The sequence below is a fragment of the Amborella trichopoda genome, chromosome 10 (assembly GCF_054954075.1).
Source record: "Amborella trichopoda isolate Santa Cruz 75 chromosome 10, AtrichopodaSantaCruz75HAP2 v2.0, whole genome shotgun sequence".
Taxonomy (NCBI): Eukaryota; Viridiplantae; Streptophyta; class Magnoliopsida; order Amborellales; family Amborellaceae; genus Amborella; species Amborella trichopoda.
In genome coordinates, this window is record NC_142345.1 from 5,362,394 (window position 1) to 5,379,080 (window position 16,687).

Here is a 16,687-nt window from a genome sequence, read left to right on the forward strand (position 1 = left end):
CTGAATGGTATTCTAACAAAAGACAGATCACAAAATTGTAGGATATGAAGTTTTCTATAGGGTGTTGAGTGCAAGAACTTGTATCCTTACGAATAGCAATAGGTAAGTCCAAATTAGGATTCTCTGAGAGGATGAAAGAGCAACAAGGGTCAAGAACAGTTTCTGATTCCGGGTTAGCATTCGTGGTATGGTCGCTTAGAACTTCGATTTATACCATTTTCTTCCTCCTGGTATACGTCTCCAACTCCTTCTCTGAATGTGCACTATTCCTTTCAGATAAACCACTTTCTTCATATAGAAGTGTAGGAAGGGGAACAGCTGATGTGCTCTCTTCACTAAACTATATCTTATTCTCGCCTTGAAGAGAGCACTCATGACCTCTAAAGGCGAAGTATGGAACAGATTCAAAGAAAGTGACATCCATGGAGACATAGCGGACCTTGGTAATAGGATCATAACACTTGTATCCCTTCTGATGAGACGGATACCTCAGAAAAATACATTTGGCAGCTTTAGCATCAAGCTCGTCCCTTTTTGGACCAAGGATGTGGACAAACATCCACAAAGGTACAAGGAACATGAGTGAGTTGGGATGAACAATTTCTGTGGGAGATTTTACCTCAAAAGCACAAGAGGGCATATGCGTTATATTAAAAAGACACCATTGAGAACTGCTCAAACCAGAAAATTTTTGGAATTTTCATTCCCAATAAAAGAGCTCGGGTGACTTCCAACAAGTACTTATTTTGTCTCTTAGCTATACCATTCTGCTAAGTTGTGTATGGACAAATTGTTTGGAACTCAATCCCTTGATCAAGAAGATAATCTCAAAGTTTGTTGGACATATACTCACCCCCATTGTCAGACCGCAAGACTTTAATTTGTGCATCTATTGAGTTTTAACCATTTTTTGATAAACTTGGAACTGATTAGCAACTTGATCTTTGTGTTTCATTAGATAAACAGCTGTAAATCCAAATCAATCAGTCCACGAATGTAACATAAAAACGAAATCCAAACACAGATGCAACTGTTGACGGACCCCACACATCAAAGTACATAAGAGAGAAAGGGACATCACGCGTTTTATTGACGAATAGAACATGAAGTTCTACAATGTTTTGACAACTCACAAATGTCACATTGCAATAGAATTGACCCAGAGACTCAAACAATTTACGAACTAAAGAACGCAAAGTAAAAGACAATGCATGACCAAGTCAGGTGTGCCACAAATACACCTTTTCTTTATTAGCAATTGAAGATGTGGTTGTCACAGTCAAGGCACGATCAGGAGTCTCCAAAATGTACAACCCTCAATTTTCACGACCATGCCCAAATGTCTTTCCCAACATCAAGTCCTGGAATATACAGTGAGAAGGGAAAAAGGATATATTGCAATTTAGAGTCTTTATGAGATTACTAACCGACAGGAGGTTACTAGAAAGATTAGGAATATGCAAGGTGGATGACAAGTTAACAAAAGTAGTAATATGCATGGTTGCCTTGTCCTTGATTGGAATAAAAGATCCATCTGATATTTTAACTGATTCACGACTAGAACAATGGATATAAGAGGAGAACAAATCAGCCATACCAGTCATATGTTCAGTTGCTCCAGAATCAATAACCCAAGGGGTTTTAGAGCAATTTACATAGATATGATGCGTTGATGCACATATACCTGATTGTCCAATGTGAGATTTATAGAAGGAAGAACTTAAATGGAAGTCAGCTGCTTGAGATCCAACAGCTCTCTTTTAGGAATAGTCACCAACTCTTCTTGAGGTTCAAAGGAGATGGTGTCTTGCTGCCCTTGAGCAACTGGGGTAGTACTTTCACTGATTGTTGCTGAATTTATGGAATTACTACCCTTATTGTGTATGTTGATGATAGTGTTATGATAGGGGATAATGAGTAGGGCATTAAAGATCTTAAATCTTATTTAAGCAAGGTGCTTCATGTTTGATATCAAAGATTTAGACCCCTTAAGTCATTTTTTTGGGAATTTAAGAAGCGAGATCAAAGAAAGGGATAGTCATCTCCCAGAAAAAATATGCGTTACTTGTTACAACAAATGGGGATGTTAGGATCTAGACTTGCAGATACTTTGATAGAACTCAATCATAAACTTCATGAAGAAAGGGGAGAGCTACTCAAAGATCCTAATCAGTATCAACGAATAGTGGGCAAGCTTATATATCTCACAATCACTAGACCAAACATTTCTTATGCGGTTAGCATGGTCAATCAATTTACACATGAACCACATAATCCCCCCACCTTGATGTTGTGTACAAACTACAAAAAAATAAGATATCTCAAGTTTGCACCAGGGAAAGGGATATTTTTCTCAATCAAGTACATCATGATGTTGCAGTTTACATAGATGATGATTGGGTTGGTAGTCAAACTGATAGAAGGTCCACAATTGGCTATTGTACCTTCGTTTGGGAAACCTGGTTACTTGGAAAGCAAGAAGCAAAATGTGGTCGCAAGGTCTAGTGTTGAAGCAGAATACAGGGCAATAACTCATGGTACATGAGAAGCAATGTGGATCAAAAGCGTTCTTTTTTATTTGGGTGTTAGAGTTAAGCTTCTCATCACTCTATATTGTGACAATGAAGCAGCTATTCATATCGTAGAAAATCATGTTTTTCATGAAAGGACTAAACATATTGAAGTAGAATGTCACTTTATCAGAGAGAAGGTTGCGGCCAAGATCATTCAGACTCCTCATGTGAAGTCTAAAGATCAATTTGCAGATATCTTCATCAAAGGGATTGGACGGGACAGATTACATGATATCACAAGCAAGCTAGGCATGATTGATATTTATGCACCAGCTTGTTGGGAGTGTTGGAAATAAAAGGAATAAGCATTTCTATTTGACGAATGGAACCGTCATTTAATTTTCGTTTAGTCCTTAGACATTCACTTTCCTTCTCTCTCTCTCTCTCTCTCTCTCTCTCTCTCTCTCTCTCTCCCCCGTTCTTCTCCTTCTTCTACATCATCTTTATCTTCTTTCCCCACTCTCTCTCTCTAGATCCCACCAAACTGTTTTCTTCTCTACTTTAATTTCAACTCTATATACCCTATAAGGCACCTTTCAAGACTTCAGGTAAGACAACATTAACGGTTGCCTCGAGGTTTGGCATTTAAATGGTGTTCAAATGAATGAAAATTATTTTGACAACATGAATACCTCCAAACAGCCACAAATACAATGTTTCTGGAGCAAACAAAACATATTGAGACAAATAAATATTTCGTTCATTAGAAGTTAGCAAGTTGACTGAATTAAGAGTAGTTTCATTGCAGCCCTTGGAAAAGAAATGTCTAAGTTACTGACTCGCAATTAATCTCCACACACCAACCCAAGCGGTGTTAGACCCCATTTGGACACACTAATAGTCATATCAAAGAAATAGCTCGGCTTACCTTTATGGGCTAAAGAAGTATATTCGCTTTCTCGGGCGGAGGAAACAGGTTCTTCTTTTTCATAGTCTTAGGGGCATTTCAGAGGCATTTTGTAGATAATCAAGATTGCAAAAATAGGCTGCTCAGTGAATAGTAGCAGACCAACCTGAGATATCTATCATTCTTAGATGGGTGGATAAGAAAAGTAGCATCATTGCTAAAATTCCGTGCACGCAAATGGGGCCTTAAAATGCATCACTATTCATGTTGGCATTGTCACTGTCTATGTTTCTTTTTTGTTTCATTACAGTTTTTCATATGGACATTCTCATAATTTATGCTCAATCCCTTTTTCAGACAAAAATAAACATCCTTTAAATATAATACATTTAAACTCACATAAGGAAGAAATAAAACATTTGATTACCCTCCCAATATTATCTTAATTCTTCACACAAGGAAATTTCGGATAAAATTCTCTTCTATATTTCACCCTTGGACTAGGACACATGATGTAGAGCCACAAGCCAAAGCATGGACTGGCACCTTACGTTCTACTAGGCAAATAGGGACTTGTATGGAGTTAAATGCACTTCCATTGGAAGCAAGAAGGTGAAAGTACCAAGTAAATTTGCATTAAGCAACAGGATAAAATTAGGCATCTAAAGTTAGTTTTTTCGGAAGTTTTGAAATGAAAGAGCTAGAATTCAACAGCTTAAAGAAAATGTTCTTCAGCTGCCCATTCCAACTTAAAAACATGGTAGAAACTATAAATGGGGAACAATGCTTTTGTCCTACATACCCAGAATTTAAGCATTAAAATATATATAAAAAAAAACAAAGACAAAAACAAAACAAAAAAAACTCCACATTATGTAAGCAAGCTATCCGAACACATATAGACCCAAGAAAAAAGAAAACCTATACTCCAATGAAATATCAAACTTTAGCTACAGCTTGAAGCTTTATAAAGAACTAAATGCCGGGGAAAAAATTCATATTGTTACCTTGCATCCATCAATTATAGCTGAACTTTGCAATCTAGTTTTCAATGTGTCTATCGGGTGCATGATACCTTCCCCAAAAGCCCCAGCTAGGCCACCCCACACAAATTCCCTCCATACTACATGACAAGAAAAGCACATCAGAGGCCTCCAACATGTATACTATGGAAACATACCATCAACTACATCAATAATATGCATAAGTACAATATGTAATCGCTCAATAGCCATAAAACTTAATGGACATTTTCACCATGATGCCAGCCAGTCAAGATATGGAAAACGAAAATTCAATTGGCATATAGTTCTTAAGCATGTTTTATAAGTCAATAATGTAATGAGATTAATTAGGGAGCCAATATAGTGCTCATGTTTAAAATATCAATACAACACTAGGAAATAAATGGGTATCAGTTTCCATCCTATAATAATATCAACTTTCAAGAACTAGGCTATATTTTCTTTTATGCATAACAGTTGCATCAAAGTCCCAATAGAAATTTTTCCTTATCTCGGTTTTTTTTTTTTTTTTCTGATTGGTGTTTTGTAAAGATGAGTGTTACCACAACTCACAAGAACTTTAAGCAATCATCTAGGGTTCATAAGGTGAATTATGGCTTGGCATTGGAGATTCTAGCAATCCAATCTAGACTACCCATTTACAGAGCCAAATGCAGTGTTTGAACATTTTATTTTTTCCTTGAGCGATGATTAAGCTTCAAATACTATACATAATGAAATTCCATTCTAGTTAAAAGGTAACAGCAAGAAACTGAATACAAAATAAACAAGACAAATATCTCCCAGAAAGAGAGAGAGAGAGAGAGAGTTGCCATTCCAAATTCAGAAGAGCAGGAGCTCCAAACAAATTGACCCTCATATTAAATGAGAGAAGAGAAATGCTATCCAGAAGGGAAAAATCACAAATTACAAACAAAAATAACCATCAAAGTAGACGAGAATAATGAGGGAAATGAGATAGAGAATTGTCACTCCAAATGGAGAAAATCAGAAGCTCGAAACAAATTAAGAGAGACAGAGAGAGGGATTTTATTCTACAATTAACAGATAGTGTCAATAAGTTATCATTGAAATGAATAGAAGAAATGCCACCATATCTGCAGTTTCAAAAAGCAATAGGATGAAATTCATAGAAGATAGTGAATAAAGAGCAGAGTACCAAAGAACTGAGCGGTGTTTGCAGTGCTCAGAGAAGTTCCAGCCACTTTATCGCCCTCTGGGCTCATTGCTTCAACCATGGACGCCAAAACCTTCACGTTGGAAAGACGGAGTGACTCCTGGTATTTGACGGTAGGGGTTTGGGGTTTAGGGTTTAGGGTTGGAAAGAGGGAGTGACTCCTGGTATGTGACGTTGGGGGGTTTAGGGTTTTCAGAAGGCGAGGGCGAAGAAGTAACCAAATGTTTAGAGAGAGAGAGAGAGTGCTTGAAAAACGGTATTAGGCTTCAGGGTTTAAGTCATAGTAGAGAGAGAAATGAAACCCCACCATTTGAAAGCTTGAAATGAAAGAAAGAGAGCCGAAACATACAAGAGAGCGAAAATGGGCTGGATGGGAGGGAAGAAATTGGTTTTGAAAAAAAAACATTGGGCCTAAATCCTAGGGTTACAAAGGTTAAAGGAGAGATGTGACCGTTCGATTCATCGCTTGTTTGATGAACAACAGCAGTCAAAAGATGGAACCCAAATTTTCAAATCACAAAGAACAAGAGAAGTCAAAAGATGGAACCCAAATCACAAAAAATCTCGTGCTCACCCGTTTGGAGTTGTGTTGCTCACCCTAAATAGTTAGAAAAATGCTCAAATGAATAATGATGATGATCATAAAAAAATTCTCCTAAATACATCTTTCACCCAATGGCCTGTTTAGTTCCCTAGATTGAGATTTTTGGGACTCACATTTTAAGGATATGTGCCAAAAAATTGTGTTTGGATGCATTTTGATTGAGCGATTCATATTTATGTGGGAATTCACTTTTCCACCTTTTAAACCAAATAGTTGGAAATGATAATTTTACCAAAATAGGTGGAATTCATATTTCCCGTACATGATGGACTTAATTTTTGCGGTAAGTTGTATTGTACAAATTTTTTGGGATCTACCTAAAAGAGAAATGAAATGACTCTGGCTCCCCCTTGCATCGACCCTATTGCTATAATATGTAAATAATATTTTATAAAAACATATATTATTTTATATTATATAATATTAGATAAGAGTAAGCTGGACAACTATAATGAATAGTAATATAGGTCGAATGGGAGCTGTCAGATCTTCATAATGTAGTTCATAATGCATATCCATATGAATTTTAATATTTTTTCTAAAAATCGAATCATAATGAAATTTTAGACGTGTGTAAAGTAGGGCACACAATTAAAAATATATAAAAACATATTTCTCAAAATATAAAATAACTGAAATACCCCTAAAAATGATTGGGGTAATTTGGTCATTTTAAATTATTGAAAATAAATTTTTTATATTTTTATATGGTGCACAATAGTGTTAGGTATATATACCCAAACTTTCCTCTTAATGAGATTTATAGAAATTAAAATTAAAATATTGATATGTATTTTGAACCACTCGATGATGATCTGGCAGCTGAAATTCCACCTATATTACTATTCATTATAGCTACCCACCTATATTATTATTCATTATAGCTACCCAACTATTGTTAGCTTTTTCCATTAAAAAAAAGGTGCGGTTTCTATAAAGTTGTAATATTAAACAATCCAATTAAGGCGCGCCTCCAAAATTTATGTAATTTTGGTGTAAAATGTTATTAGGATTATCTCAAAATCTATTTTCATATCTAATTATAAAATTTTAAACTTAAAAAATGATCAAAATCAAGTAAATCTATAAATATATGAAAATCTTGAAAATGGACAATCTAGATAATGTGTTACAAGATGCACTATTTCTGGAATCCAAAATATTTTTTTTTTTTAAATCAATAGGTGAATCTTCAAAAAATATAAAAAAAATATTTTACATAAATTTTTTTGACTAAAATACCCCTGTAAAGTTTTAGCGGTATTTTGGTCAATTCCTTTTTAATGGATTATTATTTTTATATATTTTTATTAAATGCATCTTGATGAGAAGAACATACATGTAAAATTTCAAGTGATTTTGATTTATAGAAAAAATATTAAAATTCAAACACGAAAAGAGGTCGTGATCGTCAGATCGGCCCAGATTCAATCTGGGCCATTGGCATTTACTATAGAAGTCAACTAGTGGGCGTACTTAATCCACTCCCATATATATATATATATATATATATATATATATATATATATATAAGATACTACAAAACACCTATAGGTGAAAATGAACAGTGATTTCGCCTACGCTCATCACCGTCCAAAATTCATCACACAGTCACGATTGTCCGGTAGTATTTTTTTTTTTCATTTTTTTTTTACAAATCGAAATAATCTAAAATTTGGAGTGTGTGTTCATAAAAAATAGGCGAATCTATGAAAAATTTCAAAAACATATTTTACATGAAATAAATTATCAAAATACCCCCGAAAAGTTTCAGAGGTATTTTGGTCAATTTTCTGTTTTGTAAATTATTTTTTTTATATTTTTATTAGGTGCGCCTCACTAAGATGTACACATGCTCCAAATTTCAGATCATTTCGATTTATAGAAAAAAAAATAAAAAATAAAAAACTACCGGACAATTGTGATCGTGCAATGAACTTTGGACGATGATGAAGGTAGGTGAAATCACTATTCATTCGCCTATAGACGTTGAGAAGACTTTTCATACGTTGAGAAGATTTTTCATATATATATATATATATATATATATATATATAAGATTGCAACCTTAAACAATCCACTTAAGGTGCACCTTAAAATTTATCATAACATTTAATTTTGTTGTAAAAAATTCTTAGTATTATCTTAAAATCTATTTTCACACCTAATTAGAAAATTTTAAAATATAAAATAGTTAAAATTAAGTAGATCTATAAATATACAAAAATCTTGAAAATGGACTGTCTAGACAATGTGTTGCAAGATGCACTATTTTTGGTACTCAAAAACCTTTTTTTTCATATTCATACATCTCGATGTCGAGATGATCTGTTTTTTCAACATTAAAATAACATTTTCGATAGATTTTTGAGGTGCATGTGTGATTCTACATTTTAAGGTTGCAACCTTATATAAACTTTTCCCATATTTATATATATATGGCGCACCTCAAAAATTGTTTCGATGCTGAACAATCAAATTAAGGGGTACCTAAAAAATTGTTTCGATGCTGAAAAACCGTCAATTTGAGAATCTCAACTTCAAGATGTATGGACATGAGAAAAAATAGATTTCAAGTCTTGGAAATAGTGCATCTTATAATGTATTATCTCGGCTGTCAATTTTCAATATTTTCAAGTATTCATAGATCTGCTCAGTTTACACTATTTTTTAATCTTTTAAATTTTATAATTATATATGAAAATAAATTTTCAGGTCCCCCACAAAGATTTCTGATACTGAAACAACATGCTTCGGCGTTATTTGAAGGTGCGCCTTGCTTTCATTGGTTAGGGCCCCAGCCTTATACAAACCACACCCTATATATATTTGTATATTGTCTATTTAGAACTTGATAGCATAAAAACTGACTTATTAATGCAAAGTTTAACATATTTCTAACTAAATGTGAGGTGGTGTCAACACCTTGTATCTCGGCCATGAGCACCCAAGCTTTATCCAAATACTCTCACTTTGCATAACATGCTATCATCACATTCCATGACACTGGTCTCTCTCCAAATTCTCACAAGGAATTCCATGAACCTCTGATCAAGACCTATAATTCCCATACAAACCAAATAAATGAGCAACTCACACAAATATCATAATATGCAGTGAGTTTTTATCAAACTGGCTGCAATTATCATAATTTGCAGTCAATTTGATTATGGCCTTCATACTTTGAATATGAAGGCCATAATCAAAGCATATATAGAGCAAAGGCCATTAAAAAATAGGCACTAGAGATAAGCTATTGGGTTCTCCAACATGTTGAAAAATAGGCGAACTGCCTCGAACTTGCATTCATGGTGAGCTAGTCCACTGTTTAAGATTGTCATACTCTAGAATATCCATGCACAGAAAGGAGCAGGGAGAAAATGAATGCCTCAAGAAGTTGCTGAGATGACAACCCAGACTTTGAGCACATCACATGCCACATGGAGGGACATGCAAGTCAAATTTTTATGGGTGAGGCCATCTGCCAATGCATTTACATCCCTAAATACATGACAAAAAATACAAATGCCGCTTTAAATTGATAGTTACAGGCATATGTTTATGAATCCAGTATGATTCCTTTGTCAATCATTTCTTATTGGAGCATCATAGCTACGTTCAACTTATCTGTCTTGCAACACCCATCAAGCTATGCATTGTAAGTCACCAAATCAGGCATGATCCCTCTCTCTATCATTTTGTGCAATAGTTCTTTGGCATCACTCAGTCGGCCTTCTTTACAATATCCATCAATTAAAACAGTGTAAGTTTGAGTATCTGCCTTTTCACCATATTTTATCATGGTATCCACTAATTCCATGGCTTGCTTGGACCTTCCATCTTTACATAAGGCATCAATTAACACAGTACAGGTGACAACATTAGAACAAAGCCCAATTTCTAGCATTATACTGAACATTTCTGTTGCTTCCCGTAACATTCCATTCTTGCAAAGTCCGTCAATTATAGAAGTGTAACATATTACATCGAGGGGTATTCTCTTTTCAAGCACTTGAAGAAATAATTCCATTGCGACATCTAGAAAGCCCTTTTTGCAAAGACCATCCATAAGCATACCATATATGACAGCATCTAAGTTCATGTCATTGAGAGAAATCTCATCTAACAAAGCCATTGCCTCCTCAATTCTTTCCTCCTTGCAAACCATCCATGAGAGTGGTATACGTGACAATGTCGGGGGGGGGGCATCCTCTCTTACCCATTTCTTTGAGTAAATCCAAGGCTTTTTTAACATGGCTAGTTTTGCAAAGTATGTTTATAACAGTGTTATATGTAATAATATCTGGGTGTAGGCCATTATGGTACATTTCCTCTAATAAGCCCAATGCCTCCTCTATTCTCCCATCCTTGCTAAGACCATCTATGAGTATGTTATATGTGACAATGCTGGGGCGACATCCTCTCTTCCCCATTTCTTTGCATAAAGACAAGGCTTTGTCCACATTATTGGCTTTGCAGAACATGTTTGTAATAGTTCTATACATAAAAACATCTGGGTTCACGCCATTGCGGTCCATGTCCTCTAACAAAGTCAATGCCTCCTCTGTTCTCTCTTCTTTGCTAAGCCCATCTATGAGCGTAGTATACGTGACAATGTCAGGGTAACATCCTCTGTTTCACATTTCTTTGCATAAAGACAAAGCTGTGTCCACGTTATTTGCTTTGCAAAACATGTTAATAAGAGTGTTATATGTAATAACGTTAGGGTCTAAGCCATTACAGTTCCTGTCCTCCAACAAAGACATTGCCTCGTCAATTCTCCCTTCCTTGCTAAAACCACCTATAAGGGTAGTATATGTGACAGTGTTCGGGCGACATTCTCTGTTCCACATTTCTTTACATAAAGACAAGGCTTTGTCCACATTTTTCGCTTTGCAAAGCATGTTTATAAGACTGTTATATGATCGAACATCTGGTTTTAAGCCCTTAAGATGCATTTCCTCAAAGAAAGCCATTGCCTCCTTTGTTCTCCCTTCCATGCTAAGACCATGGACGAGTATGTTATATGTAGCGTTTTTGGGGCGGCAAGATACTCTCTGTCCCATTTCTTTGCATAAATACAAGGCCTTGTCCACATTGTTGGCTTTGCAAAGCATGTTTATGAGATTGTTATACATAACAATATCTGGGTTCAAGCCATTGCAGCCCATGTCCTCTAACAAAGACATTGCCTTGTCTGTTCTCCCTTCCTTGCCAAGACCATCTACGAGCATGCGATACGTAACGACATCTGGCTGACAACATCTATTCTTCATTTCCTCGAGTAATGCCAAGGCACCATCTAGATCATTAGCCTTGCACAAGCCATCCATGAGAGTACCATATGTAACAACAGTCGGCAAAAGTTTCTGGTTTTCCATATCACGAAACAGCTCCATAGCCCTCGCAACTCGCCCTTCCTTGCACAATCCTTTCATCACCATTGTCAATAGAATAACATTGAGATGGTAACCCATCTTGTGAATAAGACCAATAACTCCAATTGCAAAATTGGCTTTTCGGGTGTGGCAAAAACAATTGATTATGGTGTGTGCCATACGAAAATTAGGAGAAACCCAGATTCAACCATTGTTTTATAGAGAGACAAAGCCAATTCTTGTTGTCCAAATCTAAACAAGGATTCCATTACGAAGTTGCAGGTGAAAAGAGAGGGGGTGGAGTCGCAGAGCATACCTTTGAAGAGAGAGACCGCCTCTCTCAACCCAACATCCCCTTTTCCACAGCACGACCGAATGCGCCTCTCCAACTCTAACCCTTGTTGCAATTTAGGTTCAGAAGAATGTGAGCTCCGCCTCCTTCTATCAACAACCGAGGAAAAAGAAGCGCAAAAGGCAGAGTGAAGAGAGAGAAAATAGGAAGGTAGGTGGTGATAGAAGAGCCTACAATGTAAGGGGGATGGGCATAACAAGCCATGGTGGTTCAACAGGGATGAGGAAATAATACCTCTGTATCTCATCTCATTTTACCTTCAAAAGAAGATCACAGAAAGGGTAGAAGAAACTCAGTTCATCAAACAATTATATACATTTGTAGAGAGAGAAAGAGAGATATATGTAGAGAGAGAGAAAGAGAGAGGCAAATCAACAGAAGGTCACCATCCCAAATCGCATGACCCTTTCCCTACAGCACAGTTGTTGGGGGACTCTGCGAAGTGTACTCCCGCGGGAGCACAACGTCCTCCCGCGATAGCATATATCTTTTAACGAGCGTATATGCTCTGCTCCTTCGGCTGAATTAAGTGCATCTACTCCCGCAGTAAGAAGACCTACTGGGGACGATTTTTTTCAATATGAATTTCGAGATCACATAAGAGTTCGCAAATAGGTTATTTTCAAATAAAAAATTTGAATTTTGAGCTTGTTAACACCTGTCACCCTCAAAAAATTGGACGGCCTTTGAAATATTAAGATGTCACTTCTTCAAAGGATTTTGTATAATACAAGACCATTCACTTTTAGTAAAAGACAATATCTTAGCCATGAAATGTGAAATTCCATCGTTTGAAGTATGTCATAGTATTCAATAAATTTTATTTTGGACTTTATGCCTAGTCATAACACATCTCAAACCACGTGACTTTCATTTAATGCTCAATAATATTGTGATGTCTCTATAACAAAAATAAATAGTCTTATGGTATATATTTCCTTTATAATGACATATTGGACGTTTCGAAAAGATGCATTGCCTGATTTAATCAACTAAAAACAATGTTTTAAGAAACCCCAAGACTCCAAGTGACGATAACATATTCAGGGTCAAATTCGTTCATGCATTCCATATCATAGAAACACATGTCTTTCTTATATCATATACTAAAAACGGACAAGTTCTAGAGGTTTAATCCTATGTTACAATTTACATCAACCTCACTTAGGCTAAATACCTTTGATTCGGGTCATGAAATCTATACATTCGATTCTAAAAAAGAAAATACGCAGTCATACATAAATGGAAACAATACCATGGGTATATGGCCCGTATACCTTAACTTAAACGTAAGGGTACTGTAGTATGACTTGTTCTTCTTCGATATTAGGCTTCAAGTGGGCTTGAAAAACTATAATCTCTCTCTATATATCACATATGGCTCAGGAAACAGTCATAGAAGTGATTGGTTCTGGCGATACAGTCACTTTCTATCTCTATCTCTCATACTATCACATTGATTCAATCCTCTCAATTCAAAGGAATCGAACACATCTCTTCATCAAAGAATGAGATTTACATAGATTTATTAACTCTTAACTACAAAATCTTCAGTCCTTATCCATCTACTGGTCTGCATCCTCAAAATTATGAAGTGATAAGCGCAAAAAGTGCAATCATCACATATATTTTGAGCGTATGTCTTCATCTTCTTAATCTAATCTTCAAAGTGATAAGTATATGTTTCAAATGCTCATACAGGTTTCTACTGATGATGATCACACATCTCAATCAATTCTCATCCTCAATTTAAATTCACGAATCCCAAATTCAATAGATTTATCACGTGAGCAAAATCAGGGATTTTGTTATCTCTGATCGAGCATAAGTTCAGCTTCTACAACACAGTCCTAACATGTCATCGTATTTCTTCAATTGATTTTAGATGGTAGATCCATTAATCATGAAATTTAGAGGGATGAAATAGGACTCAGAGATAAACACAACAATCCAAGTTTCACTTAAAATGGATCGTGGATGAGAGAGATCTCATCCGTCAAAGTTAACCTATTTCTATTGGAAATTGTGTCACTGGTGCAACCGCTTCTTAATGGAAAATCCTTTGAATTTGAAATTCGGTAAGCTGAAATAGGGCGAAAATTGTGTCAGCAGAACCAGTATGATACCAGTAGATTGCTAGTGCAATCGTTTCTTAATGGAAAATCCTTTGAATTTGAAATTTGGTAAGCTAAAATAGGGCTCAAATACGAACGCAAAAGTCTAGTTTCACTTTAAATGGATCACGGATGAGAGAGATCTCATCTGTCCAAATTAACCTAATTTTGTTGGAAAATGTGTCAGAAAGACCAGTGGATTGCAGGTGCAACCACTTTCAAATGATAAATCCTTTGACCATGAAATTTGGTAAGATGATAGATAACTCATATATCAACACAATTGTCCAAATCTTCCCTCAAGTGGATCTCATATGAGAAAGATATGGTCCGTCCAAGTTACTCGGTTTTTGCTGAAAACTGCATCAGCATAACCTGTGGATTGCGGATGCAACCGCTTCAAATGTACAAGTCAATAAATGCTGCACCTTTTAAGGATGATAAAGCATTGAATCACGAAATCCAATGGTCTTAATTCCATGAGAAAATTCCTCATATTGTTGGAGAAATCCTAATTTTAGTTACCAAGTGTGATCCTAGCTGTAACGCACAGCGGATGAAGCTTTTAAGGCTCAAACTACTGGGCGATATGGATGATGAGTTAAGCCACCTCCGATTGATATGAAACTTCAAGGAGAAGATTATAATGCCTCAAACATGGATCCTTGAGAGTCTTATCTTAATTCCAAAGCATGAAGTTCTAAAGGTGTCAGTCAAGGCATATATTAACTGACATGAATATGGACATTGGTTAACCAAGTCCAAATATTGTCCAAGTTCTATCACTCTTGGACTTTAAAGCATATGAGGCCTTACACATATATATCTTCAGGGATTTACATAAATATAACAACTTATGGCTAAGTTTCCCTTATGCTCCATCTGTTAAAACCCTATATTCTTAACTGACAGGTTAAAAGAGTCATATCACATCTCGTCCAAAACTCCTCTAATATCCAGTGGAGAGGCATTCATGTGCCATGGAAGTATATGTATCCCAGATTTTCGTCTCAAATTAAAACATTTTTATGATCTCTTGTAGTAAACCGTAAGTTAGGATGCATATATATAACTAATGATGGATTCAAGAAAATATGTATATCAAATTGCATCAGGCTCCTCCACATATCACATGGATAGACTTATAAGGCCTTAAGAGTCTATGTATTTTAGAACTTGTCTCACAATAAGATGACTTTCATATCTTCTATCATCAACCATAAGTTAAACTTGAACATGTGTAACTAACGAACTATCGGTATCTTATCTTTCATCTATCGTAAGTCAGGACATATAGGAGCCGATTGACGAGTTAGGTTCCAAAAGGCATATTGGGGCTTCATATCATGAATCCTGAGCATATCATATGTTCATATCATTGGGCATATCTTAGCAGGTGTTATCAAGAACCGTACTCGTATCTTATTGACCGTCTGTTAAGACAGTTATCCAGCGTTCATCATTGACTTTATTGTATATTTGTCATCTTCAATCTATCAAGAGTTTGTTAGAACACACTTAATCTCATATGTAACAAAAAACACACCCAACATATACAGAAACCAATTTGTAAATTTTCTTTTTTTGAGGTTAGTATGTGGTTTTACATCCCTAAAATTTTGCGTCATAAAATTACTCCTACATTGGTCTTTGCCTCATGGAGTAAATGTACAATGCACTCAGGTAGGACTAAGAAATCTTTTTGGTTTTTAAAACAGTTAATTGAAGTGCTCTCCTCTACTGACAAAGGGACTCAATTGTACGGGTGCAATGTGATCATAGACTTGGGACTCGATAGGAAGACCTGACCTATACCCTTGTATGAGTTCAAGATTTGGACCAAGCGGGTAGGGTTTAGGTCCAAATTTTGGACCCTATTTGGGTATAAATCCAGGTTTATGTGGATTCGACTAGGACCCAGCCAAATTTTACTAACTTATTTTAAAGAAAAAATATAAAAAAAAATCCCTTTATTTTGAAGTCATTAGAAATAAACACTAAAATTTTCAAAACCTCATTCATACCGCTTTTCACTACTGTTGTATTTTTTTATTAAAATACTATTCATGGTTTTCTCAGGTCTCTGAAGGCATCACAGTCCACTCAAACCTATGATGGTTATAGAGGGTTCAAACCCTGGTCGTGTTGGATTTAAGTCATCATGCAAAGTTTGCATTTGAATCATCATGGTACATACATGACCATGATGGTAGGCTACATTATAATAGTTAATAAAAAATTGTGACGCAAACCACAACAGTCGCACCACCGTGATAACCCTTTCACGTACCTTAAATTATTATAATTACATTATAATCGTGATAGTTAGATAGCCCAATCACATATGAAGGAGTGTTGTAATGGCTAACTAAGTGCCACAACCATCAAGGTTTTGTAAGTGTTGTGATTGTCCAAATAGTAACCTACCTTCATGGTTTAGCCATAACTGTGAGGACTTAAACCCCAAACCAAGAGGGCTTGAACCCTCTACAACCATCACGGCTATGGGTTAACCGTGATGCCTTCACGGAGCAACGAATACCATGAAAGGTAATTTAGTCAAAAAATACAAATAATGGTGGAAATGATATGAATGAGGTTTTGAAAAATTTAAGGT

General features: G+C 35.8%; 2 protein-coding genes across 8 annotated transcripts in view; both read right to left on the reverse strand.

Moving 5' to 3' along the window:
- Positions 1-6,375, reverse strand: part of LOC18434675 (Mitochondrial substrate carrier family protein) — a 37,027-nt gene extending 30,652 nt beyond the window's left edge. For all 7 annotated transcript variants that reach the window (XR_016043426.1, XM_088850530.1, XM_020667572.2 and 4 more), the window contains exons 1-2: positions 5,605-6,375; positions 4,428-4,543 (exon numbers count right to left, since the gene is read on the reverse strand). Coding sequence is in view for 6 of the 7 variants with exons in the window: in XM_088850530.1 (XP_088706656.1) it covers positions 4,428-4,543; positions 5,605-5,683 (195 nt within the window). In the remaining variant the exon portion in view is untranslated. The remainder of the gene's footprint in view (positions 1-4,427; positions 4,544-5,604) is intronic.
- A 3,313-nt stretch (positions 6,376-9,688) lies between these two features.
- LOC18434674 (uncharacterized) lies at positions 9,689-12,336 on the reverse strand. Its single transcript, XM_088850531.1, is given in 3 exon segments — positions 9,689-10,382; positions 10,417-11,657; positions 11,921-12,336. Coding segments are annotated over 3 exon segments (2,085 nt in total). The 5' UTR covers positions 12,204-12,336; the 3' UTR covers positions 9,689-9,821.
- Between the last annotated feature and the right edge of the window lie 4,351 nt (positions 12,337-16,687).